Raw genomic sequence first — 18,711 nt, 5'->3', positions numbered from 1 at the left:
CATAGCACAGACCTCAGACAGAACATTAAATTCTGTGTAGCACACCATAATGACATGAGTGACAGATCAAGCTATACACAGCATAGAAAGATGGCTATCAGTAAAAGATCCACAATTACAAACGAAAGTGAGAACAAAGCATTCTGGAAAGGTGTTTTATTCCATCATAAATTCAACTATTTAGCTGCTGAAACCAACACAGAACACCCTGAAATGGCAGGGGAAACTATGTTCCAATAAATTCTCTCAGCAGCAGCAAAGTTTTCTTTGACTCTCAGTACAAGACAACTGTACTAATCTATTCCCATTAGTTTCACCTGATTGCCTGGTTTAATGCAAGACTCAATTACTTTGGGATTAACACAGCAATAAATTAAAATTCTGGTGGGCTGCTCAAATTACTCTAAGTTTCCAAAACACTACAACTTCCCACATACCATTTGTACTGTAACAGAGCTAATTCAATGGACATTATTTGTGCAATTTTTTGTGTCTATAATCCATTACTTAAAAAAAAGAAAAAAAAAAGAAAAAAAGAAAAAGTCTTCACTAACTAGGCAACTGAAATGGCCTTAGTGAGAAAAGTGGCAAGCACATAGAAATATCAAATAGCTAAGGGAATTAACTGGAGCATCCCATGGTGTGTTTGGTTTGGTTTTTTTTTCAAATTCAGGTCACTTATTGAGATGTCTAAAACCAGAAGCATTGTCTTAGTATCCTTTTTTGAACACCTGTGGGTTTAGGTATCTCTGTGTTCCTCTTCCAACAGAAAAATCGAAGACCTCACTGTGACCATTAGTAACAGCCAATATGTACATGTCAGTCATGCCCTTGGACTCACTGAAACTGAATAGCTGAAACTGTTTTAATTGATCAAATAGTAAGTTAATAATGATATTAACTGCACATGGAACATAAGCATTCAACAGAGAAGTTTTCCTGAGGAAAGGAAAAAGTGGTAACTCAGCCACATAGGTGACATAAAAACATGGAAAGCAGCACATGAATGAGGCTTCAAAAAAATTCATGGTTTGGCAAACAGAGTGAAAGCCTAGAATTTCTGAGAAAAAAGTCACCAAGGAAAAGCTACCTTTATTGCTTTGGATCGTGACAAGAGTCCCTAAAACACTGTTCTACTTGATGCATCAAGAAAATTTCAGTGAGAGGAAAATTTGATCTAAAAGATATTATCCTGTATCCTGTACAAAATATACTACTAACAAAGAACACAACCAAGTGTAAGGTAAGATGAACAGAGCTTCCAATACTTTCAGACTCACATGATGGCAAAAATTACACATTCTTCTGAAGACCATAATGGAAAAGGGCATTTGTGGGTAAAAGCCTTGCAGAAAGATGGTGATTGTGTTTTCTGAAGCTAAGCCTCCACACAAACTGTCATTTGGAAACTCAAAGGAAAGAGTAACTGAACAGTGAGTAATAAAGATGAGCTGAGGGATGAGGAAAAAGCTGCCATGTTTTCTACCTTGACTTCAGTAAAACCTTTGACACCATTTCCCATAGCATTCTCCAGGAGAAACTGGCTGCTTACGGCTTGGACGGATGTACTCTTTACGGAGTTTAAAACTGGCTGATGGCTGGGCCCAAAGAGTGGTGTCATAGAGTAAGATCAGGTTAGTCTAGCAGGACGTGCCATGAATATTCGTACAAGTTTTCCTAATGAAATTTGTTTACATTCAACTTCCAACCACTGAATTTCATTAGTGCTTTTCCTGCCAAATAAAAAGAAATCCCAAAGTAAAAACAAAATTCCCAAAGCCTTTCGTTATTAAACTCATTCTTATGAGAAACTAAACATGTTGCTGTAAGGAGGGCCTTAAGAAGACGCAACCAGTTAAAACAGCATTGTGCCTTAAGCCCAAACAGGGATTTATTAGTTGACTCCCTTTCAACTTGTTCATTATACCTAAGGAACAAACTGAACTTATTTACCTTGTTCACGAAGTTATGCTGCACTCCTCACAGCATTCACATCCTTCATAACTAGAATTATTCCCCAAGAGAAACAACAGAGTGAGGATTGCAAACTGTTCTCACCTGCAAAGGGCATATGAACCATTTTCTTTACTCCTCTGTGCCCACCAAAAACCTGTATAAGTTTCTGAAGGTGGTCTAAGCTGACATGCCTGTTATTTAGATGCCTCCAATGTGCATAACTGGCGAGCTTTTGATAGCAGGGGGCACACTGGAGCAGGGAACACTTTTGAAGGGACTGGAACCCATGGCTAAGCCCATCCTGGAGCAGAGAGGATGATTAAGAAGGAAGCAGCACCAGCACAAGGATAAGAAACAAGGACCAGCATGAAAAAAATCCTACTATGCATCTACCCCGACTTCCTGCACCGCTCCGCACCTCACATGCTGCAAATGCAGAGGAGTAGGGACTAGGAATGGGGAGAAGTGTATGGATTGAAGTTGAGACAAACAAAGGAGTAAAGATGTTTCCTCTGCCTCTTCAACTGTTTGTCTTCCTTGCTTTTTAATACCTGGATGAGTGATTATAAGCTTATGTTAACTGATAGTAAAACATCTAAGTGAAATCCCCTGAGTGGAGACTCTCTTGCCCACACCAGTGCCTCAGCTGCAATTAGGGCCCTATTGCTCTCCTTCTGCAAGGCCAGGGAAGGAATTCCTGTGAGAAAACCAAAAATCTATCATCATTTTTGAACTAATGATTTTTACTGGTTTCTCAATCACTCGACTAATGGGGCATGCTTTAAGTCATTTTAGCTCACAAGTTTTACCACTAGATAGTCTGAATGGCTTCCCTAATTACACTCTGGCACCTTCACACATTAACATTGCTATCACTTGTCATGTTACCACATGATAACTCCATAGGCCTCAATCACGGATGAAGGCCTTCTTATTAGGCACTTTATATGTAAGTGCCTGAATCGAACAGCTGTGTAAGTGGAGTAAGATTAGACCTGTTTATGAAAATACTTAATAATATCATGCACTTGCTAGGATAAACAGAGCATTAAGACTCAATACATATATCAAGCGTACATATAATCTGTAGAATAAAAAAGTCTGACTATAAATTTTGATGAAATCATTACCAAAGCAATGGCTCTTTCATAAGAGCTCAATCTCTCAACCTTTAATGGGTACAATTAAATGGAAGCTCTGACTTAACAATTACATCCCCTCATTGTTTTCTGTTATCTCAGATACCAAATATCTCAGAGCCAAGGGATCCAGGCTGTGGTGGTGATGCTGATCTGCATTTCTGGCCATCTATGTTTGTGCAAAACAACACTGTCTTCATTCAGGTGGAGATGACTGTATGAAAGGGCAGTGGAGGGAGGCAAGAGGCCAAAAACGCCCTTACAATTGATAGTGGAAAGGATTGCAACTCCTACTTTGAACAAATATCCTGCAATTACCATTTTTCTTCTGTTCATCAACTCGTAATTCACTGTTCCTCGTCGAACTTGAAGTCTCAGAGCTGGCAAAGTAGGCAATTGCCTAGGACAACTCATCAGTCATAATCTACCTGCCTTTGTTGTCCATGTCAAGGATCTGGAAAGACCAAGTGGCTGCTAATACTGCCACCAAGAGACAAGCAGGCTGTGTCTAAGGTGGTCGTGCAGTGACAGTGAAATTAAAAGGTCAGCCTGTACCACTAGTGACAGGTTCTTTTCTTCATCCAGTGGTAGCAGGAATGGCCAGTTGGATTTTCAAGTGTTTTCTTTTATGTTGGTATGTCTTATTAACATTCAGCCACCTAAATATTAAGATGGTTCTACACATTTTTGTGTTAGATAATCCATAAAGAAAAAACTGGAAATAACTTCATGGAAGAATTACAAGAGCAAGTCTTTATAGTACCCCCTCTAGTCACCAGTCTCGTTTTGCTTGCTTTCCTCCAGGGCCACGAATTCTTGCTGCTGCAGACTCAGAGAGAGGGAGGTGGTAGGGAGCATGCTTTGTCCCAGCTCCTGCATGACAGCGAGTAGGGCATCCTTCCAGAATGCAGGTAGGTCTTCACTTTGACCACTGCACTACTATATAAAAAAGTGGGTCACTTCTACTTTCTCTTTAAGAACCTGTGTCAGTCTCCTTCAGCCAAATTCATGATACAGGTGTCCACGTAAAAAAAAATGGACAAGTAGCTCTGAATGCTCACTGCTTCTAGGAGTACCTAACATATCTGATTTAGGCTGACTTTTCAGCTTTTATTCCAGACTGATATAAGCATCCTTCCTCCCTTTCCAGTTTGGCTTTCATGTGTCCATCACACCTCATCACTCAACACATACTCTGCCACTATGAATTCTAATCCTAGAGACAGGTACACAGACTCTGGGCAACATGGAATCTCTCATGAAAAATGTAGTTAACAGATTCTGGCAGTAAGGCACAAAATCCAGATTCACATCATACTATTTTAAACTTAACTCCTTTCTTCTGAGCAATGGACTTAATGCCACCCCAATCTTCTTCCAGTCTAAGACCAGTGCCTTCACAATTTGAACTGGTTGCACACTTCAAAGTATTTTCCCCATCATAAAATAACTAATAAGAGAACCAATTAACTCCCATGTTTCGTAGACAAGATTTCAATTAATGGGTAAACAGAGGAGCAATTCTGATCCCTGTACAAGGCTTATAGTAAAACAATACCTATCAGTGAATTAAGGAAGTTGTCTTTGGTCCCCTTATGCTTCCTTTCACAAACATTGAATTAGGTTCACTTTTAACCTAATGATGGCAGACATTTTTCACAGTGACATATAAAATCTTTTTTTCTAATTACCAATTTCAAAAAGGCTCTCACCTGTAGGCATGCCTACAGTACTTAAAGTCTGTGTCACATATTGTAAGGGAATGGCCTTATAATAAAAGTGAGAAATATCTGGGACCTAAAGCTCTGTTGGTGTTTTACAGCCCATGAAATGAGATGATTTTGCTGCCTCATTGTGCCATTTAACAGTGTTCATTTCTACTATAAGGCAAGCAAGCTTTAATACAGATGCAATATTTTGTATATCTTCTTCAAAGCACTCCTTACCATTGAAATTTCATTATTTGTCTCCAACATACAACATGCGTGTGTTTATCTCCTATATGTAAACTGGACATTAATATGGTAGTCTTTGTCAAATACTCTCTGCAGGTATGAGATGCAATTAGTATCATTTAATAGGGTACTGGCCCTAGCAATTGACAGAGCGGTTGATGATACACCATAGAATAAGATTTTTTTCTCCTTTCAGAAGAACAAAATGCCATGAAGCTTAAAACTTCTTTTGGTTACTTTGTAGGATATTTTTTAACTTTAAGCTATCTTTCATTAGGGATTTCCTTTTCTTTTTGAGTATTTTTGAAGTGATATGTAGCACTGTAAATCACAAAAAAACCCCAACATTCTCTAGGATTACATGAAGAGTAAAATCAGTAATGTAGCTGTAAGTGTACATCTGTAGATGATTACAGGTAATTGCACCCATGAGGCATGTGGAATGATTACTAGCCAGATGTTACAAAAATCTGAATGCAAAAAGATCTGTACTGTGTGGAAAGCACAGGTAAGGAGGAAAACTGCTCAGGATCCAGCAACAGTAGGGGTTCTGGCACATTTGTATCTACATGGCACCCTTTCCAGCAGCACCTACACAGACACGCACCTCTACCAACATACTTAGTGTGCCCCTGATAGCAATTACTGACATGTTAAATATTGACTAAAGGTAAAGATAGGTGCACACTCAGATAAACAGTGACACGGAAGACAGAAGTACTTCAGTTGCCAAGTCTTGCACCCTCTTATTTAATTCAACAATTGTATTTATGCTTTTTAGATATATCAGATGCAAATACTTAACACAAATACAATCACACATCTAATGAGTTGTACAGTTACTGAGGCTTATTCACAAAACAAAGGTAATTTTTTCCTCAGTATTTAGCTCTACTTCTTTTGCACGCTTCATGATACTGTTATGCTATCAGCTACACCCTATGGAATTAAACACAGCCAGGAAAACCACAGAGAGGAAGAGAATAAAATCAGAAAGAAGAAATAGCCCAGCTGTGAACGCACCTGATGGTCTCAGCAGGAGACAAGGCTGAAGGCTGTTCTAATATGAAGGAAACATCAAACATTTTATAACAGCCTGAATAAAAATCAGCTAAGAAGTCGGAGAAAGAGAAGAGCTTGACAGTACTATAGAGCTACTGTCAATAGTAAGGAGCTTTGCCACCCACATCCATACAGCTAGCCAAGCCTTTCATTCATATCCTTTTGCTTACTCCCACTCAGCCCTACAGGTAGTATTCAAAAAACCTTTTAGGCATCTTGACGGATAAAAGACTTCATTTAACATGAAAGCTCCCACTGTATGAGAACAACACCTACTTAAGAAGTCAAGTTTTGTGTCAAACTGTTGGAAAGAGTACTTGGGTTTCTACTGAGTTCATGAGCAACTTGGTAGAAGAAAGCAGTAACTTCTTGTAGCCTCCCATCAGATGGAACCTGCAACATTTGAATTCACCTCACCTACGGGGAAAGATTATTCTTTCTCTCCTATTCCTTCCTCCCATTTCAGAACTTCACAGAGAGAAGGATTCAAGGTATGGAGGCCTTAGCTAATTGGCTCTCCATTCAAATGTTTCATTAATTCTCCAGTTTCACAAGCAGTCCCAAGGCAGACTGTTGCTCATAACTTTCCTAGTGGCATGGCCAGACAGAACTGCCCTGGCTTTTAGTGACTTCACTCTCATTAAAGATTACACTAGTAAAGCTGGCTAAACCAACTGGTGTTAATTTCATTCTACATCTAGTATAGAAATATGTAAACTGAAAAAGAGAGGCAATAACTGTAGATACATACTGATGTGCTCCATGTTTGAAAAATTACCTTCACAAACACCAGATGTAAGTATTATATTATTAATATACATTCAAAGTGTGCAGATTCAGGACAGCCTATGGCACAAATCTTACTGTATGATTGCTGAATGGAAGCAGGTTTTCTAAAGAGAGGAAAAGCACCTGATGGTCTACAACTTGATTTTAAAAGGCTTTTAACATTGTCTCACCATGACAACACACCAAGACAACACAAAGAAATATGTGTTGGTGAAATATTGCTAGATGAAACTGCTCTGTGATGGGTGCTGTATCATTTGTTAAGTGTCCTTATGAGCAGCTATTAGTGAAACACTGTCAGAAAGGAAGACTGTCAAATGAGATTCCAACAGAGTCTGATCTTGGTCTGGTTCTATTTTTTTTTTTCACTCTTGACCAGGCTGATAGAACACAAATGATACCCATCAAATTTCAATAAAAGTAAGCTAAGAGCCACTGAAAATATTCAGAAGGAAAGATTTAAAATTACAGAAGATCTTTGCAAATAGAAGAAATAGTCTGAGAGAAAAGGTAAAGGCCTACATTTAAAAATAAAGAATCAAGTAAACAAATAAAAATTGGGAAATTGTGATGACATCTCTTTTAAAAGGAAACAAGGGCTGTAACAAATCAGAAAAACACATGAATCACCCACAACATGCTGTTCTGAGAATGGAAAACATCTCACTGGGATGTAGAAAGTGTAATAGAGCTTAAAAAACACATAAAGTAATGGCTCTACTGTGGTATTCTGCCAGTGCTGCACTTTAACAAAGAGGTGTATCAGCTAGGAAAAGTCTAGAGAAGGACAATAAGAATAATTTAAGGTAAAAAATGTCAGCCCTATAATGAAAGAAATTGCAAAAGAGAAAGATTCATGTTATACTTTAGGAAAATCTTCCTAGAGTACAGACAATGAAGCAGTGCAATAGATTGCCTGAAAAGATTGTGAAGTCTGCTTTGCATTGTTAGAGGATGTCTTAGATCATCTTGACAAGCCACATTTATCAGTAGTCTGTAACTATGTTCTACCTTAAACAATACAAACATACTTGCATAGAAAAGAGAGAACAGAAAAACAGAACACCTCAAAACTAAAAATAGAAAAAGCAGGAAATAAGTATACTGCCAAGTACTAAAATTTACACTGCCATCTTTCCGATTTTCATCCCTTTAAAGCCAAAGACATACATAAAACTGAGAGCAGGATATGGCCAAAATTAAGAGATTTTTCCAAATATGAACCTTCTTACTTGGCATAGTCCTTACAGTACAAAAGCCTCTATTAAGTTTTATCTGATTGGGACAGCTTGGTCTTTACCCAGTAATAAAATTGTAAAAACACCCAACAACCTTTTCCTTTAAAGAGAACAAAAATAACAGAAAAAATTCATAGCTTGTACTTATGTACTGCAAATTAAATGGTACTAACTATACAGTAGCTGCCAAACTGTTGGTGTTCTTGTGATTTTTGTAATGACACATTTCAGGAACCGACAGTATAGGCTGCATCATAGTGCCTGCAAGTAAAATACCAATGAATGTATACAACAAAATAGTATAATTACACAGAAAAGACCTACTGCATTACTTACCTGTTAACTACACACAAAGGTGCATCACAAAATGGGGATTTATAAAATAGACTTGCTAGTTATTACCCTGTTTATAACATTCATCATTTGAGAAAGCTTATTTAATATTTTGTGGTAAAGTGCTGTGTCTTAGCCAGTGTTTGGAAGTTTAGTAACAAGCTTTCAATTGATATTCAAAACTTCTGGGTACAGTACCAAGAGGTGTTATATCCTAGTTATCTATTTCTAGACAAAAAAGGTGTATCAGTGACAAGTCTCATGCAAAGAGCTGTGGTCAATGTCTCAATGTCCAGCTGGAAACCAGTAACAAGTGGTGTCCCTCAGGGATCGGTGTTGAGACCAATCTTGTTCAACATCTTTGTCAGTGACACGGACAGTGGGATTGAGAGTGCCCTCATCAAGTTTGCCGATGACACCAAGCTGTGTGGTTCGGTTGATACGCTGGAGGGAAGGGATGCCATCTAGAGGGACCTTGACACGCTTGTGAGGTGGGCTGATGCCAACCTTATGAAGTTTAACCATGCCAAGTGCAAGGTCCTACACCTGGGTCGCAGCAATCCCAGGCACAGCTACAGGTTGGGGAGAGAAGAGATTCAGAGCGGCCCTGCAGAGAAGGACTTGGGGGTGTTGGTCCATGAGAAAATGAACATGAGCCGGCTTCAGTGTGCGCTCGCAGACCAGAAAGCCAACCGTATCCTGGGCTGGACCAGCAGGTCGAAGGAGGTGATCCTGCCCCTCTACTCTGCTCTCGTGAGACCTCCCTTGGAGTATTGTGTGCAGTTCTGGTGTCCTCAACATAAAAAGGACATGGAACTGTTGGAACAAGTCCAGAGGAGGGCCACGAGGATGATCAGGGGACTGGAGCACCTCCCGTATCGAGACAGGCTGAGAAAGTTGGGGCTGTTCAGCCTGGAGAAGAGAAGGCTGTGTGGAGACCTCATAGCAGCCTTCCAGTATCTGAAGGGGGCCTATAAGGATGCTGTGGAGGGACTCTTTATTAGGGACTGTAGTGACAGGACAAGGGGTAATGGATTAAAACTTAAACAGGGGAGTTTAGATTAGATATAAGGAAGAAATTCTTTACTGAGAGGGTGATGAGGCACTGGAATGGGTTTCCCAAGGAAGCTGTGAATGCTCCATCCCTGGTGTTGTTCAAGGCCAGATTGGACAGAGCCTTGGGTGACATGGTTTTGTGTGAGGTGTTCCTACCCATGGCAGGGGGGTTGGAACTAGATGATCTTAAGGTCCTTTCCAACCCTAACTATTCTATGATTCTACGATTCTATGTCTCCTAAGTCTACTAACAATCTCTGATCTTTAAAAGGCCGCACTCAGAATAAGATACTGATAAAATGCAGGACTGCAACTCAGGAGACCAGAGCTTGAGCCCTGTTTTTTTCACCAGGTTTGCAGGCATTTTTGGATAAACTATTTCACTTGTCTTTGCCAACTTGCTCCCATCATTAAAAACATACTGGCCTCCTTTATTATGCATTCTGCACAACATTCACATCATCTACCCACTTAAAGTGCTCTAAGGCATTGCAACTACTTTTCCCTGGTGACCAGGTAGGCAGCTAGAATAACAGCCTTCAATGCCACAAATAATTTTACGTGTCAAGATAAAAAGGGTGATTTCATCTGAGGCATAATTTTTCTGGTGATACATCTATCCCACACTACCCTGCTAAACCATCTAAAACTAGAGCACAGGAGCGCGGAGATTTTTAGCTTCCAGTCTGAACTCAGCTCATGTTCATCTGGGCATGGCAGCATACCACTAACTTAAGAATCTGAGAGTTTTCTGAGAGATCAGACAGGGTTATCCTTTGAGATATACTGGAGAAAAAATATATAAAAGATAGGTACTATCCATAGTGCTATTCAGCTAGCAGTACTTGTAAAACTGATATGCTTCTGACTCCCAGAGGAAACAGAATGGAGCTTGGCTGAAATTGGTTTTTTCTCCCTTCTTTCTCAGAATAAGACAGAAAGGACACAAATGACTGGTTTTGTTCAAAAAGTATCTGGTATCAACAGAGCACTTGTCGTAAGAGGACTCTGAGACTGTTTCTTTTAACTCTTAAGGCTCATTGTTTATATTCAGCAGCCTGGGAACCAAATGAAGTGATTTCAGCTGCAAAGGCTTTCAATATTCAAAAAATCTTTTTGGGTTGCAGTCATTCAGTCATTAAATGTTTTTATTACCTTCAAGTTCAGCTGGGGCCAGGATAACCATCTAGAGCTCAAGCCATAAAAAGTGGAAAAATAAAAGTTTATTAGAGTCGGAGAGATGCATTAGAAAGAATATGGCCTGCAGCCATGCTTTACCACTTGAAGGGACTTCCCTACCTGTGCTGAAATGAAAATTTATAGCTGCAGGCCCCTGTTGGACTTTCATCTGTTAAATAAATGTGAGATACAACCACAATGTTCTGACAGGGTAACTTCATATTTTCCCTTTGGATACTGGTCTTGCCATGGCTGCTCCTGCCATTTTTCCTGAACTATTGTTCTACACTTGTTTCCCCATGGTGATGGCATGACACACTGCAGCAAGCAGAGAATGTATTCTCCTGTGACTTTGAAGTGTTTTTCACAAAAAAAAAAATGCACCTGTATTGCAAAATCTTTCTGACTCCAAATAATTTTTCTGGGTGATGTTCTGAATTACACAATTTTGATCAAGATGGCCACAGATACACATAATCTCATTTTCTCCAGCCCACCTCTCAGCTTCTGTTTAGTACCAAGATGATTATCAAAGTAATTCTGGGTGAGGTTTTTTTTGCATAGGAATTACGACTAAAATTAGACAACTAGGATGAATTATATACTCTAAAATGAATCATAAATAAACCACAGAAATTAGTCATCACATTTGTTGGTGATAATCAATGCCTGACTCTTCTTAAATAAAGACATTGTTTTAAAGTTATTTAAATCCTAGGATCCCAAGCAATGTAAAAATAGATGATAACTCTATCATTCCAAAGCAAATAGCAGAGATTCTTTTCCTGGCATGTGCTCTATCTGAGCAGAAGACTGATTGCACTCAATACTTTTTCAGCACAGACATGAGCTATATGTTCTATTTATTAATAAACACTTTTAAATGGATATTGAAATGGATTTTATCAGTAGGACAGACCTATCTCATTAAAGCCACTGTAGCCCAGCTCTTGCCTGCTTAGTCCCAGATCTTCGAGGTCCATGCATTTAAATCCAGGTGGGCACTGGTAACCTTCTTCTAGCTCTCTTGAACAGTGGGTATCTGGGATAGCTAAATTATTCCAGGTAACATTTCTGTGAAAAATACAAAATTAAGGTGTTACATAAATTTAGCCTGGAGCAAAACTAAATACTTGAAAGCAAAAGGACTAAAGTGAAAAGTACAAAAGTATATCAGCTATTATTTTTGCTATTTAATGTTCTTTGATATATGTTATTTTCATTAATTAAGCACTTATTGTAAAGGGCAAGCTAATTGCCTCCTAAGATTTCAGACTTATGTAATGATAGTACAAATATTAACAGCAGAAGTTTCATATTAATGCCTAGAAACCCCATAAAAGATGGAGACTCTCCAAGACAGAGGAGTTAACATTCAGCTGCTCCAACTGCTTTTTAATGCAATTTGGACACTTACTGCTTCAGGCTCCTTTGCAGATCCTAACAGGGTGTTCAACTGCAGTCAATACTATGACTTAAGACTTTCACAGACATTACCTGAGCTAGCTTTGACATTAATTGAAAGGATCACTGTAGATGACCCATCAGCCACCTGAGTATGTATTCAGCTTATATCTTGGTCAGGCCAGGTTTCCACCACAGATGAATACTTACAGTCACAGGCAAGAAGTCAAAATCATTACATGTTTAGCGCAATTAGCATCTAGGTATTACTGTGACTGAAACAGATCTGATTCACTTTTTGGTCAGTCCAGTCATGATTTGGTAGAACACATGAAAAAATTTGAACAGGTTTGAACTGGTTAAAACTGATTTATGTTGGTAAACATAACACTGAAAAATAGGAAGATCATGAGACGAGGGGCAGCACCACAATACAGTGGCCATGTTTTACTGTCGCCAGAGGCTGAGTATCACTTGCCTTGCAGCTCCTATGGCACCTGGGGCTGAGCTGCCGGAAGCTCTGTCACGCTTCACCACAATGAGAATTCAGGTAGGATCAGCATTAAGAGACATAGAAACTAAACGGAGAGGGAGGACAAGTCTGTAGCTCACTGTCCTGTTAGACCTGTGCCTGTGGCATACACACATGAAGTTGGGTACCCAAGTACTCCCAAAATTCAGTAAGAAGCTCAGGCAGTTAATACTGTACTTACAGTACCCAATTAATAATTGCAATACATAGTCCTTGCCAAGACCAAACACTTGTAGTGCCATTTCCCATGAAGTAGTTTAATTAAAAGGTAACCTTTCTATGGACATTAAGAGGAACCATTCTATGATTATCAAACTGTCCCTTTCCATCCTGAGCAGACCCTGTTAAGGTCTACAAAATAACACAGCACAGTATTACAGCACAGATATGAGGATTCATGTTACTAGTGCTCTGAGTCAGCTGGTTAAACCACACTAGAAAGGTTTCAGTATGACACAGCTCCACCTGTGCTGAAATGGCACACAACTAAGCAACATCCATTTTTCTCCTTGCTTGTACTCTCTCATCCAGCAAATGAAAATCCTGATTTTTGTTCAGTCCTAGGGCAGTTTCAAATAAGACTTGAAAAACTAAATCATGGTGAGTTCTGGTCTGAGAAAAAAAGTCGAGAGCATTTTCCATTCATGTTCAGGTGATTCTGACTTCCTGGTCACAGCACAGACTTTTGATATAGAAAGACTCGAATTGCTGAAAGTTACAAAGAAAATCTTGAAGTATTCACCCCATTATCCTGAGGCTTCAGACCAGTGCCTTAAAAATCATCATTTTAATTAACCTTTCATATCCACAGAAAAGGTGAAACTTTTCACTCTGCCCTTTAGTATAATTAGTATCTTATTGTTCTTTGGAAAGTCCTCTTCTTCTAATCTAATTCACAGATGCATTTTGACAACTCAATTGGGTGAACAGAAGCTTTAATTATTTTTCTTGCTTTATGCACTGCATGTGATAGCAATAGATTAGTCTAAATCTGTCAGTGTGAAACGAAATCTTCCTACAAAATTTTTCCTAAGCAATTATAAATACAGAGAAATAACTGCAGTTGCACCCATTCTGTAGTCATTTCTTCATGACACCTGAGAGGTATGCATATATCCGCACAGACACGTATGGTTCCAGCTGAAGTTTTAAAGGAACCCTCTGTGCATAAATGGGAAGACAGACACACAAACGTATGTGTACTCATTTCACCTTTTTGTAAATATGCTCAGCAGGTCACTCAAACATGTAAAGATTCATCTGCGCACCCTAATTCCTTTATACAGGAGTATGTTAATTCATACCCAGTTGTATGCTTTAAGTACGTTAGATTTATGATACTCTCATCTAAAAGCCATTATAATATATAGGATTATTATAAGACAACATTTTAGAAATATTCTCAGAAACAAAAATTAATTCATTGGCTCAAGCAGATACAGAACCCGGGCTACTGATAGCTAATGAATTTTACATTATGGTTTCCATTAGAAAATCCCTCAGATCCAAGAGGGTAACAGCATGAGGGCATATTATTAAAACTATTGCTGGCTCGATCACTACAATGCCATGCACCCATTTTAAGTGTTTTACTTAAACCTAGGTTATTTATATATCACATCACACCTCCTTCTCAAGAAGAAAAGCCATACACAGAGTATGAGTTAGGCTAAAAAGGAAAAATCTTTGCTTATAGTAATTTTACCTATAGAGATAAAGGCCTTTTTTGGACCAGCGTCACTAGGCAATTTGTGTTCTGCCTAAGACAGTAAATTAGCACAGAATAGTCTACACAGACAAAACAATATTAGACATATAGTCTAGAAGTGGCTAGAATATCACAAGATGTTTTCAATATAAGATGATTTAAATTGCTTTATTACTTCATATGCTATACTCAACATCAACTAAATACTGAGATACTGATTCAGCACATAACTGGTTTTCATCATCTCAGAAAGTTTGATTAGACAACGTGCTTAAATATCTTGATGAATAGGGTGCCTTGATGAAGTTATGAATTCTTGCAATATGACCAGAGAAATAATTCATCCCAATAGATCAACTGAATATTTCTACGCAGAGTATTCAATGTGTGTGGAGTACAACATCTACACAACAGCTGCGCTGAGAAATTAGTTCTGCACAGGAACACAAAAGATGGAAAAGGAGATAATTGGCTCCACATCACGTTTTAAGAATCCTTCAATGAGATTGTTGCAAAAGTCACAGGAGTGCTACTCTGATGTGTTTTTAACTGCCTGAAGAACATTCTGACTACATACATACACACGTACACCACAAAAAGAACCTGAATCAATGTGACCTGGCAGTACATGTGCCTGTTTTCCATGGCACCTGCAGTGAGACTTGGTCTTTCAACTACTATGTGCTCATGCAAGCACAACCTCTCTTTGAGCACAATCTCTTCATCAGGCTGTTCTCTTCAAAGACAGGTTTTGACAGACTAAAGAAAAATTACCCAAGGCAGCTCCTAACTTCCTATTTTCTGGTAGCCTGACCTTCTCTGCTTAAAATAGAAATGGAGAAAAAAATGAGATTTTTTTTATTCTGGTTTCTATTAATTTTCTAAACTATCACCAGAAACCCATTCAACATTACCAATCTACTCATGCAGTTTCCAGGTCCAGAAAATTACAGAAAAAATTAAGGAGGATAGTTGTTCATAAGGTATTATAAAAACCATTCCAAATGGTCAAACAGGCAAAAGAAGTTGATAACCAAAAACGAATTAGCTGGAGCTAAAGGATTTTCTATATTAGTTGAAAGGAACCCTGTGTCTGCCTCTGCCCCAAAACCAGGCACTGCACAGCTGCTGACTAAAGAACTACAGCGTTAATAAAAATACCATAGCAGACATAAAAAATGGCTGGCAGATCACAAAACAAGCAGCAACTGTACAGCTTCCAAATGGGGAGCAATGCATTAACTGGGATCTCAGAGGAATTGGCACTGGGTTCCATGCTATTCATTTTCATTAGTGACATAGGGGACTGTGTGAACCCTACTTCATCAAAATCAAGCAAAGCATATGCTGAAGGATCACAAAAACCTTTGGGAATAGAGAAAGATTATGTAGCTCAGAAGAGCTTAAAGGTTACTCTCAATAACTGTGATTTAATGTCAAGTAATGAATTCAGAAAGTGATAGAACCTAAATGCAAAATGGACAATGTTGTATAGAAAGTACTAATATAGAAATAGGCTGGGATCAGATGATTGATGAGAGATTCCTCTTTTAAGATATCAAGAATTCATAGCTTCCTCTTCTGCTGCATGAGTTTCGTTGTCTAACTCCGAGCATGCAGTTTTGAAAAAAAAGTTCATTACTACACATTTTTCTAATAGATGCTTCTGTTTTGCCATACTGGTAGAACACAAGGCAAAAGCACTAAGCCAGTGAGAATATAGCAATAAACCTAATAAACCAGGCAGACAGCACAGCACTCTATGCTTCAGAAAAGAAGCTCCCACAGCTCAAATTAAATTGATTTAAATATTATTTGATGAAGTAATACTATTGTTCTACATTGCCTTTAGATGAGTTACCTCATGAGTATTATTAATATTGCTCTCTCACATTATACAGGTGAATGACATCTAATTAATTTGTCTTTATTGTGAAAACCAGTTCTGTGAAACACCTTCACTGTACCATTCTAGATAATTATTATAGCCTATTAACTTTTTTAAAAGGTTTAAATTCTATATTATATCAGTATTTTATGAAATGACATAAGCTGGATTCATAGTGGGAAAATAAGGTCAACTGTGTCATAAGCATCCTGATTTTAACAATGTTTTTGGTGATTTCTTTCAAACATGAAATATAAAGGCAAGATATGTATAGACTGGCAGATTAATGAACAATGGAACTTGTCAGGTCACAATCAGCTCTAGAGTAATTTCTAGAGTAGCAAATACTAACCTTTTTCTTGCTGACTTCTCACTACTACATTTAATCATACAAAAGAGAATTTCACATCAAATGCAGAATAAGCTCTGTTTAGCCACAAACATTTTGCATTCTAGATTTAAAGCTCCCTCCTGTAAATGAGTCCATGCAAACACCCAAGTCTTTTAACTCAATTTGATTTTCATCACACAGATTGCTAGTGCCATTTCGGATGCCTAGTGGTAACTCTCTTAACTTTTGGATCCTGATCTAGGAGGTCACAGGTCTCTGTAGATCCTGTGCCACACCTGAGAGCCCTGTGTCATACTAGAGTATCTCGGACACATTAGTTATTTCAACTAACACTAACTGCATCAGGCCCTTCAAATTAAAAAAAAAAACAACTGTTTCCTATGATCCATAAGCAAAGTCATCAGCCTTAATTTGCTTTCCCCCTATACCATTATCCAGTTGTAGAGCACAGAACCTTGTTTTCCAATCAAGAGACTTTCCTTAAGGAAGATAATTTACAAAAATTAAAAAATAAATAAATAAATATACTCCTAGCAAATCCATAATTAATGGTTGTAATTTTATATGACTAACACCCAGGAAATCTGAGATTAAGGTTCCTTTGACAACATTATACCAGTAACATTGCGCAGAAGAGAAGTTTTAATTAACATTCCTATTTAGAATATGTCCTCTTAAAAGCTGATAGCTCATGCTAACACTGGGAAGGTAAAAATATTCCTTTCATATTCCAAGAAATGTTTTTTTCAGAGACTCTGGGAATTCAAAAGACAAGAAGCCTAGATGGAAAATGTTTGCTTTTTATCTGGCTTTATGTAAAAAATAAAAGGTAGAAGACTTGAAGTTTATTTGTTGCTTGATGACCATGAGAGCAATCTAAGTTCCCAGGCAAACTTCATTTCACTTGTCCTTTTAAAAATGTCTTTTATTTCCAAATCCTTATCTTAACTCTTACTGCGCTAACCCAATCCAGTCCATTTGCTGCAGTGGGAAGCTCTGAACGTTCAACTGCTATTAACTGATGGTTCCTAGACGACTTCCTTACACTACCACTCTTCTTACAGAAACCTAACAATAACAGCCACTCTTGACAATTGCTGGAATAATAATAGTCTTATAATTAGATTTATAAGAACTTTGTGTCATGAAGTTTTCTAATGATCGTTTACATAATTATCATCACATTATGGCCTCAGCTTAACAAGGAAGAAATTAATGTATAAATCAGTGATATTGATATTTCTAAAATTTGCAGTAGTAGTTTCTCTTTATTATTGGGCATAGGGTTTTTTTCAAAGTGTACTTGTTGTCAGCTAACTCTCCCGTCACTGAAGTCAGACACATATATAACCATTAACTTCAGTAAAAGGGAGTCATACTATAATGGAGTTCCACTGATAGATCTTCTAGTTTGTGCAGAAAGAGAAGGCAATTTAGGCCAATGTTGCTGCCAGAGTAATTACAAGTTCTAGATAATTCAGTAACAGTATCATTCGAAATCATGGGTAATAGTTAAAGAAATTTCAGAGAGTACTTATCTGACTTAAGGATTACAGATACGTCTAGGCACAATTCTTCCTCTTATATTTTAAAATCTTAGCATTCCAAAGGGTCATTTTTAAATGTTATGTTTTACTTTTAGTTAAACTTAGGTCTAAAATCATCATGTACAGAACCAGCTTCCTGGTTTTAATCTGGGAACAAAATCTGTTTTATCTTTTAAACTGTAAGTGTAAAAAATTCATCCATATTTAATGTTTCTCATAATTATACCTGCAATTATAACTATATAAAGATTTCTGGTAACAGATTGCCTCCGATACCCATTTATTATTTTTATCACATTAGAAAATAAGATAGGGCATGCTTAAAGGATTCACGACTTTAGGATGACTACAAACGCAAAGCTTAAGCTTTGGCAACATTACATCTTTTACATTGTAACTTGGCAAACACAGATTTCACTACTCAAGAATTAGTAACTGAGGAGAATATCAGACAGCATCTGCCAGGGATAATGATATTCAAATCAACAGACCCAAATAACTGAGAGCATCTCTCATCTCTCCCATTAATTTTTAATACATCTTGAAATAGCAGGGAAATTCCAGAAGCATCCT

At 37.9% G+C, this 18,711-nt stretch overlaps 1 protein-coding gene across 2 annotated transcripts in view; it reads right to left on the bottom strand.

Annotated features, from left to right (window-relative positions):
- The window catches only part of NALCN (sodium leak channel, non-selective), a gene marked incomplete at its 3' end in the record, with an annotated part of 227,293 nt that overhangs the window by 170,523 nt on the left and 38,059 nt on the right, over nucleotides 1–18,711 (bottom strand). For both annotated transcript variants that reach the window (XM_080612623.1, XM_080612624.1), the window contains exon 6: nucleotides 11,627–11,781. In XM_080612623.1, coding sequence (XP_080468749.1) covers nucleotides 11,627–11,781 — 155 coding nt within the window. The remainder of the gene's footprint in view (nucleotides 1–11,626; nucleotides 11,782–18,711) is intronic.

This window comes from Psittacula echo (assembly GCF_963264785.1).
Source record: "Psittacula echo genome assembly, chromosome: 3".
Lineage (NCBI taxonomy): Eukaryota > Metazoa > Chordata > Aves > Psittaciformes > Psittacidae > Psittacula > Psittacula echo.
The sequence above is the reverse complement of the archived record's forward strand: the minus strand, read 5'-3'. Positions and strand labels throughout refer to the sequence as shown.